Source organism: Stylophora pistillata, chromosome 1 (assembly GCF_964205215.1).
Source record: "Stylophora pistillata chromosome 1, jaStyPist1.2, whole genome shotgun sequence".
Classification (NCBI taxonomy): Eukaryota; Metazoa; Cnidaria; class Anthozoa; order Scleractinia; family Pocilloporidae; genus Stylophora; species Stylophora pistillata.
The window spans coordinates 1,165,001-1,175,000 of NC_142519.1; the positions used below are offsets into that span (position 1 = coordinate 1,165,001).

At 36.9% G+C, this 10,000-nt stretch overlaps 1 protein-coding gene across 1 annotated transcript in view; it reads right to left on the minus strand.

The window, feature by feature from the left end:
• LOC111335279 (atos homolog protein A) overlaps positions 1 to 10,000 on the minus strand; it is a 16,182-nt gene that overhangs the window by 5,554 nt on the left and 628 nt on the right. The window contains exons 2-10 of the mRNA XM_088730155.1: positions 8,734 to 8,936; positions 5,957 to 6,099; positions 4,053 to 4,187; positions 2,750 to 3,323; positions 1,980 to 2,114; positions 1,575 to 1,636; positions 1,061 to 1,157; positions 811 to 855; positions 207 to 320 (exon numbers count right to left, since the gene is read on the minus strand). Coding sequence (XP_088586281.1) covers positions 207 to 320; positions 811 to 855; positions 1,061 to 1,157; positions 1,575 to 1,636; positions 1,980 to 2,114; positions 2,750 to 3,323; positions 4,053 to 4,187; positions 5,957 to 6,099; positions 8,734 to 8,936 — 1,508 coding nt within the window. The remainder of the gene's footprint in view (positions 1 to 206; positions 321 to 810; positions 856 to 1,060; positions 1,158 to 1,574; positions 1,637 to 1,979; positions 2,115 to 2,749; positions 3,324 to 4,052; positions 4,188 to 5,956; positions 6,100 to 8,733; positions 8,937 to 10,000) is intronic.

Sequence of the window (10,000 nt, forward strand, 5' to 3'; positions counted from 1 at the left end):
CTCACAACCTTCGTGTACTAGTAAAGAAAAACAAGATGAACTTATTTTTTAAGGTAATCTAGTCAAAGTGGCTCATGTTCTAGTTCCTGTCTAATGCAATGATTTTTTGGGCACATCTTAGAGTCTAAATTCTATAATTGGTAAAAAGCTTGAGAACCAAATCGAGCCACAAAGCATGGTAGAACTACAGTGGTGTAGATACTCACCAAATAAGGTGATGGAGCATTGTCATCTGAAAGGCTGAAGAAATAAGCCTTCACAGGCAGCCTGACATGAGCAGGACAGAAACATCCACTGGCACCTAACTCAGCTGTAAAACCCTACAGAAATACAACAAAAAATAAGGTCACAGTTCCTCAGTCTGTGAGTCAGTTGCAATGAACTGTATGTTATGACAGTTTTCCTAGTGAAGGTAAATCATTTAAGTCTCTATAAAAAGGATGTTAGAAGACAGACAGTCACACAGCTATTGTTGAGTACTTACAATAAGATGCAATAATGACGGGTTTGAGTATAAGATTTGTTCAGCCCATTAAATAAATATAGTTGTTTTGTATCCTGAATGTTGGTTAAGTTCAAGCTAAAGGTAGGATAACACAAACCAAAGCTTGTGCACATTCAAGAAAATCAAGACAAAGAGTTATCTTGAGCTCTCACTTGCAAAATGTGCTTTCAATAAGTTTTCATCAAACAGTATAAAAGTAAAAAAAAAAACATACTGGGAGCGATTAATGAAATATTATTACTGTGAAAGACCATAAAGTTAACATAAATAAGGAACATTTTAAATTGTGTCCAAGAGAAAATTACCTCAACAGTTCCCAATGGCTCCATTCTACCATTCAACACAGATTCCTACACAAGAGAAAAAAGGTAGTTTTGCTTGCCATCAGTTGCCAATTTTGTATTGGCTGGTTTTCTTGAGAATATCACCTTTTTATTATTACATTTTATTGATGTTCAATTAAATTATATTAAATTACACCCAACCAATTATTTTGGAATGACACTTTGCCAACAGTAACACAAAATTATTACTTATTTCAAGATGGTTGCTTACCTCAAAGTTTCCTAAGAGACTCTGGGTTGTAGAAGCTGGTGCACTTTTGCTAAGTATGGATGTTAGGTCTTTTGAACTTGATTTATTTGAAAATCCACTGAAACATAATGGAAGTGATCAGGATAAGAATAATCATGCACATGTCTAAGAAATGCAATCAACTCGACAATTCCCTTTTCCTCATCCAGTTCAGTACAGTATACTGTTTTCACTTGCACACATGATACATAACCTATGAATGCAAGTCACCAGTCAGAGTATTTCCATGGGACAAATCTTTCACATGTGGGGTGTGCATATTGATCAGGAATTGTGTCAGTGAAGCAAACTCATAAAGATAATTTTTCTACTCATTTTTCCCTCTTTAACAACAATTTTAAAATTTCAATCACATTCCATGCATTGTTGACTTTTTTGATATTAAGTATAGTAATGCACAAAATCATTTTGTATTGCCAGCTCAAGCATTTGCTAGCTATCTTATTTCTACAAAATTAATGTATCTACCACTTACTTCATTTGCTCTCTAGAGTCATCTTCAATGTCCAAATCTGTAGCGGATCGACGCAGAGGAGCCTAATGAAAAACAAGCAATTGTCAGACTGTGCAAAAATCTGGAAGCAATTTCCCTGACTGGCAACAGGTCCATACTTCTACTTTTTAGCTGGTCCAAGGGATTTGGTGTAATGACAATAAGACATTTTCTAGTCGATATCTAAATATTGTTCATATGCTTGAAAGATTAATGATTGCAAGGAAAATGTAATCAATGCAATCATGTACAATATTCTCAGCCATTACTACCTATCCACACAAGTCAAGTAATTTCAGTCAGTAACAGCTAACTAGCTGAGATAACCCATAAATCAAGAATGATGTGCACTGTTTTTTTTTTTTACAACAGACATGCCATACTCACTGGGCTTGAAGATACTGGAAGACCAGTTCTTGAATTGAAGATGGGAAGAGTACCAGCGCCAACATGCTGAGTTTTAAGTGCCTGGAGGACTCCTTTGGGAATATGGATACTTGAGGACATCTCAGGATCACGACTCTGTTAAAATTTAAGTCCTTTAGTCAAGTCCCAAATACTTCACATCTATTTATCAGTTTCACTGAATAGAAAAAAGCCCTGCATGCAACAGTTTCGCCCCATAAGAATACAGCTTAGTTTAGGATGCATGTCATATCAATTAAAGCATACAAATGCCAACATGTTTTATGGGCCCAGCTGCTCTACTCTTACTCCTAGCTGGAAATATATAATTTTTTTACTTTTCTTGTTTTCCCAATATTAGGTGAAGTCTTCCTGCCAGTGGGGTGTCAGAGTCTGACTTAAGTGACGTACACTACATTCCTTTCCCTACTTCTATTAAGGACCTCTTAAATAAGCAAGATCATAAAATTCTTTAGAAACTTAATAAGTAACCTCCCTAAGGAACCATCAAAAGATTGTCAGAATAAAGGACGAAATCTTGAAAGCTTGAAAGGTCATCCTGGTATCTAGTAATTGATGAATTTTAATAAGTAAAATAAATAAATAATTTCACATGTTAACTATTATAATGATATGCTAAGGTTTTGGAAACTTCCAAAGAGAAACTATTGTTCTCATGTGTTGCTTTAAGTATTTTCTATTTTCTTTACTTTTTAATAATTGGCTTTGAACACTTATGATGACTCACTTACCTTTTTTGTTTCTATGTTTTGAGTGGGTTTGTGTGTTTTATTTAAGTTGCGTTGTTTTGTTTGTGCCTGTAGAGATATTCCTGGTGTTCCTTCACTAAGACTTCTAATCTTCAAAAAACTCTTTTTCAAGCTTTCCTGTGACATCTTCGGGGAAATCAATACATTCTGGTCACAGTGTCTTTCTATCTGATCATCAAAAGTTCTGCTGGTGGAGGGATTTGTAATGTTCAAACAGTTCTGTTTATTTGCAAGATTATTTCCTTTTAATGTCTGCGAATGGGTATCAGCTTCAAGCTCTTTCATACAAGACTTCTTCTTCAAGGGAGAAGTGAACAATTTATCATTTGAGTTTGAGCCCTCCAGTCCATTTTTGTGGGTTTCATGACCGGCATTAAGTTGATCAATCTTCGATGCCAGGATTTCATCCGCAAAATTAAATAAGTCACATCTTGGTAGGGAATGAACACTGACACGCAATACTCTGTTGCTGTGGAGATTTGCCACAGGAAACACATGCAGATCTGGATCTTTAAGAAAGCTATTTGATGGGGATTCCTCTCCAGTTTCAGATACTCTGTGGATAGCAAGTTATTACAACTTAATTTGACTGAGAGCACAAATAATGATCAATTTCACGTCACATCCAAGATGACTTGAGTTACTTATAGTTGTGAGTGGCTGGGCACTGTGCTTGAGATTTCACACTTACAATGTAGGAGTTAATTTGCACTATGTGATAAAAGTGGAATTTTCACTGGGAAATTTACTATATGTGACCAAGGCTCAACACTAACTTTTCAACTTACTAGCTTAGTGGCTACTGACAACTTAGATCTTACAACAATTTCAGTTTGTTTACTCTGCTCAGCCAAACTGGCTGGTGCATGAAAATCGAAACCACTGGCCAAAACTGAATTTACACTAGTCTGTGGCGAGTTGGCTATATATGCTATTAGAGTGGAGCCCTGGTGACCCTCACATATAGAAACTGGGAAATATGTGCACTAGGGTGAATGAATGGACAAGCACAGTAAAATGACATACGAAACAACAGGGAGTGAGTAAAATGACACGACAGCTTCTGAGTGCTGTGTCCTGTGGCATGACTAATCCAAATTTTTTTCTTTTGTTTATGTGACATCATGATAAAAGCAAAGGCACGTGTCAAGAGGAACTTACAATACTAAGTTTACTGGGTAATTAATAATGGCAACCCTCGTGGCCTTATTTGGGAAGACTAAACTGTTACAGGACTAAGGTTATAACCTGATAGTAGATAACAGTTGAGTTAGGTTTTACCAACCTGTAAATGATATTAGAAGGTAGAGATCCTTTACTTCTGCTCAGCCAAGCACTCAGCTGTGAAAAATGAATGTGTGACCTTATGGCCTGCATGAGCATGCTACCAGACTGAGTACAGCCATGAGCAGCATCCCACCTGTTAAGAAGGAAAGAGTGGCCTATCACTTTTAGTGACCATGTTAAAATTTCACCATTCTTCTTAATATTCAAATTACACAAACACAATATAAATCACTTTCAAAACTGCTAATCCTTTTAGTGTGTAGATAGTTTGTCTGACATGAATTTGCCATGTAGACTAACTCACTAATGCATTATCAGTATCCAGGTGGCAGAGCACCATATATTAAAATTTGGAGCTCCTAAAATCTGATTGCAATTTTGAATGGGGATTTAAAATTTTCTTTGTCTTATGTTTGTGACAAGTTAATAAATTTTTCTTAATCTGAGGACAAATCTCAAAATTAGCCTTCTATTTTCATCTACTTGTGAAGAAATAGTTACAAAAAACTTCCCAGGCTTGAAAAAGTTAACATGAGCAATGAGTAAGGAATAAAGAACTTAATAATTAGAAGAGTCCTAATCTTTAATAACAATAATAATAATAATAATAACCACAGAGTGGAAGAACTGCCCATCACACACAATTGCTGGACTTGTCGAGCTTACGAGCAGCTCTTGCCAACACGAGTATACACGAGTCAGAAAACCCACACAAGCGGGGAAGGCGAGGTGAGGTGCAGATTATGCGGTAAGGCTCCAGAGAGTGTGGCTCATACATGTATCTTGTCAGGATGCAGTGCACTGGCCCAGAGCAAGTATCTCTCTAGACACGACGCAGCACTGAAGGTACTGTTTTACGAACTGTTGTATGATGAGGGAGTTACAGACGAGATACCCCCCTGGTACTCACCCGACAAGCCCAAGCCCATGTATGAGTCAGAGAATGTTAAATCTTATTGGGATGTCCCTATATATGCTGATCAACAAGAGGTCAGATGCAATAGGGTGGATGCACGCATTGTAAATCATATGTGCAAGAGAGTTGTGACGCTGGAAATGAGCTGCCCATGGGTTAACAATCGGACAAGAAAGGATGAAGGGAAGACACTGAAGTACAGACCCCTTCGCTGGGAACTAAGGCAGCAGTTCCCAGGCTGCGAGGTGAAGCAATATAACATCATAATGGATGCCCTCGGGGGGTGGTCACGGGAGCTGGATGTCATGAGGCGCGAGCTGGTGGGAGGCAGAAGCACAGACGTACTGCGAAAGATGTAGAGGGCAGTGCTCTTGGGCACGCTGAATATTGCCCGGACTTTCAAGGTGGCAGTTTGAGTTCCTGTTAGAAGGAGGACCATAGACACAATGGAAAAGCTTTTAAGGATTAGTTAATGTACATTTATTTTTTACTCCATGGCTCACAGGTTACAGTTTTTGCCCTGTGCTGCTTGATTAGAATGTAGCATTCAGTTGATTTCTCTGCGATTATAATAATAGATTAATTAAATATACATAATTTGGACAAATCAACAAAGCTGAAATGGTAAATTGGCCACCATAATGATTACAAAAGCTGACGTTTCGAGCGTTAGCCCTTCGTCAGAGCGAATAGTTACGAATAGTTGTAATTGTTACGGTGGCCAATTTACCATTTCAACTTTGTTGATAATTATATCCAAATTATTTCGTTACTCCCACCGACGCAGCACCAAACAGTTTCTTTCAAAACTATCAGCCTTTAATTAAATATACAGTCTAGTTAAGACAGGATCATTAGTCTTTCCCAAAGTGATGGTTTTGTTTGCTTCCATCACCATTTTTTTTCTTTCTTAACTACAGACCAGTACATGAATGCTTCTGATGTTGCCTGTATACATCTCCTTAAAGCCACAGCATGCAACTTACCCATTCACTACTCCAACTGTCCATCTTTCCAGTAAAATCAAACTGCTCTGAGCAGGCTCTTGTATTAAAACACTTATCACCATAGGAAGGCTGTTCTCCCATAAAGCATCCATCTTTACCTTTCTTTCACATACTTTCTGGCACTATGCCAAAAATCAAAAGACAGGAAAGAGTTTGTCAATAGACTTTCATCTCCTTTTTAACAGTGATAATTTGCCACAAATGATCAAGAGATGACAGAGTCTAGATCACTGGTAATAAATCTTAGTGAACACCTCAAAGCAGCTGCTTGTTGCAGTGAAACCCATTCTTTTAGATATATTTATTCCGACACTTCCATCAATAAACATGAAATCCAAACATAACAGTCAACTCCACATTTAGCACAAGGAAAAGAGGCCCCTTCTGGGAGGTGGTAGCTTAAAATGAATTTAGCAATTATACAAAAGGACAAAAACAGATTGAGTCTACCAATTATTTGTCATTTCAATGACAGAGAAACTATGAATGTGTGTAAAAAAATACACTAAATCCGTTCTCGGCTTTTGCAACATGCACCTTTACACTTCAAAATGTGTTGAATCCTTCTGAAATCACTTGAATGCTGGTCAACCCAAAAGACTTTCAACAAAATTGTCGCATGACAGGAGTAAAGTACATCCTTATAGGAGGAGGACATTGGAATTTTCGGTTTTGGCTATTTTTTAGATTGGTTTTCAGTTTTTGTGCTTAAAAAGGTCGGTTTTTCAGTTATGGTATTCATTACGGTTTGCGGATTTTCCATTTTTAAGCATTTGGTTTTCGGTTTTCATGAAAAATACTAATGGGTTTTCGGATTTGATATCTGATGTGGTTTTCGGTTTTTCCTATTTGACCTATTTGGGTTTCAGTTTCTCTTCAATCTGAGCAGTAATCATGCGCTTCCACTGATCTCGAATAGCTGCTACACGCAAATGTTATTGAGAGGAATGTGTGACAAACCAATTGAAATATCGCAGGGATCGCTAGGGGGTTCATGTGTCTTGACTGACGCCCAAGACTTTGACCTTGCAATCTGGAGCATTTAGGTCAAGGTCGATCAGTTTGTGAATATGTCTTCCAACGTGCCAAATACGCCGGTAATGGAAGAAGGTCAAGGACCTTAAAAAGCAATTGTGGATTGTGTTGCGTTTTTTTAATAAAGAGGGGAAAGGCGGCAAGAATTTCAGAAAGAAAAACAAGTTTAGATACAAAGCAAAAGAGAAAAAAGAGAAGCTTGCACAAGCATAAAAACTGTGTTTGGTAAGTCAATCGTACCAATGTCATTATCTACATTACAATAGCTTAATCGCTATATCATATTCAGGGGTGAAGCATCCATATACGCACTACACCCATGCATACAGCTGAAATTTAGAAATATTTTTTTATTCCCTTATAGCATTTGTCTCTTGATCTTTTTCCATAATTAATTAGTTTTTAATCTTTTTCAATAATTATTTGCAATATATTTTAAGAAGGCCACTGGTTTGTCAGTTTTATACTGTTATGTGTTTTACCCTCTTTAAATAAAGTTGATTATTATTATTATTATTATTATTTGTCACATAAAATAGGACCGATTTTGAATTATACTAGCGCGTGTGTTTATTTTTCCAGTGCCAATTTCATTAATCCACAAACCACAAGAAACTGTCTTTAGCTTCTTGGAATAGTTAACTCTCTAGTGATTTTAGGAAGCCACCAACCCTTTTAGCTCTAAAACTCTAGAGATGGGTAAAATAAACAACTAACTACTGCAATTTCCGTCACATTTAAATACAAAAACATTCTGCGGAAATAGTTTGAAATGGCATTTCTGAGACCCTAAATTTCAAAATTTCTGGAGGAGCATGCCCCCAGACCCCCCTAGTTTGGGGTGCCTTTGGTGCTCCCAATTTCCTTGCTGTGCATACACCTTTAAAATCTCACGCAACGCCCCTGATATATGTATAATATATGGTTCGTTTAGAACAATACAGACTTAAAGAAGACTTACAGTCCTTATACACTTAGAATACAGGATATCTACACCTATGGTAAATTGGAAATTCGTGATCGGCGAGGAAGATCATGACTAATTACCACGAGCGTCTCTTCCATGGTGGAGAAGCAAAGAAAAAGAAAAAAGGAGCATTTCAAGGCGATTCACTCTTATTGGACCTTGAGAGAGCAGCTGAAATAAAGCCTATAATTTAAGCAAACACTAAAAGATACGAATGCCAAGTCTGTGGCATTCACAAATACTGTAATGAAATTAGTGTAGTTTAATTTACTCTGTATGCTCCACTTGTCACCACCGTATCGGATCGATCAGGGTTTTAATAACTGGGATGTGAAAATGTATTGGTTTTGACAGTTTTGGATGCGGTTTTCCGTTTTGATCAATTTTTATTTTGGTTTTTCGGGTTTAGATGATTTTTTTCTACAGTTTTGCGGTTTCTAATAGGCTCCAATGCCCCCCTCTTATAGCTGCTGCTTTGAAAGGTCAAACATGTCACTTAAAAGCAAGAGTTTTAGAGACAATATTAGATTGAGAAACAAAACAACCATATCAAAAGGATGCTTGAGGGATTGATGGTTACTTAAGAGACTGGTCAGTGAAGAGAGAGTTCACTAGAATTATTCAAACTTCAGATGACACATTTCTCTTACCCTACAAGTACCTCTGTTTAAAGGATACCTCCATCTATGGGATACTTTCTGTGGTCCTACAGCTGTCCTTTAAATAATTAGCCCCACTACAAAGGTAAACTTACATCATAGTTTCCTTTCTGGTCACAGACATGAGAAACCACACTGAAAAGGGACAAACAATGAGGTCCTTCCACTCTGCCTTTCTCTGAACACTGTGGAGTACGCCCTTCCAGAATGAGCATTCCAATGTGCACAAAGAACTCTCTAGCCTGCATCTCACACTCCATTTCCTCAGCAGAAACCTCACTTTCTGCTCCAGTTAGAACTTGACAGGAAACAAATTTGGCAAAAACTTGAGATGAGTATTTTTCTCCAGCATTTTACTCCAGTTGAAACTTCTAATAAAACCTTACCCTGAGAAAGAGCTTATGCTCCAGCTGGCAGCTTACCAACAGTTTACAGGCTTTTCTCTTACTTTTTTGATGCAGACTTGTCACTGCTTCAAATTATGAAGTATTCATCTACAGCAATACTAAAACTATGATCAGACCTCTACATTAGACCTTGCCATATCATATAACTTAACAAAATAAACAGAATTAAAAGTATTTTGTATATTTAACTTGAGATCAAAACCTGGTGAACCATTCATTAGAAAACTAATAATTTTGACCTTTGTACCAAAACAATGATCACACTTAAACTAACCATTTCAGAAGACTACCTCTTTATATTCTTATTAAATGAAAACAATAAAAAAAGCGAAAAAATATATCATGAAATAATGTGAAAGAATCCAAGACCGAAAGAATACTTTCTATTGTTTCCCACGAGTTCATAATCTGTCAAAACCAAATTCAAAAGTGCAAGAGGGAAATTCTGTATTTTCATATACTGAAAACATTTCTGCACATCCAGTTGATGTGTCATAAGATAAGACTCGAGTTACATGCTTCAATTAGAAGGTGCACATTCAAAGATGGCGATTACATATCCTAATAAAGGCATAAATCTTGGGCCCTGAAATTTTGACAGGTACATTTCTAAGATAGAGAACTATTGGTGTGCAATTTCTTTTTGGACTCATCTTTCGTTTTCAATTACCCAATCATAATTCCAACTTTTTATTGTTATTAACACAAGCAAGTTCCTTAAATAGATGAACTAGATGAACATTGAGTTCCTTTCATTTAAAAAAAAAAATTACAATAACAAATCCTACCAATAACAAGTCGTTCCGGAAAGGGTTCTACGGCGACCGAAACATACAGGCTATATTTATTGCACAACCCTCAAAAATCGTACGCTGAAGTTTATACCAGACAACAATCATGCATTTTAAATGTCGAGGAATATTTCAGTTACAAAGGATAGCATGTATAACAAGAT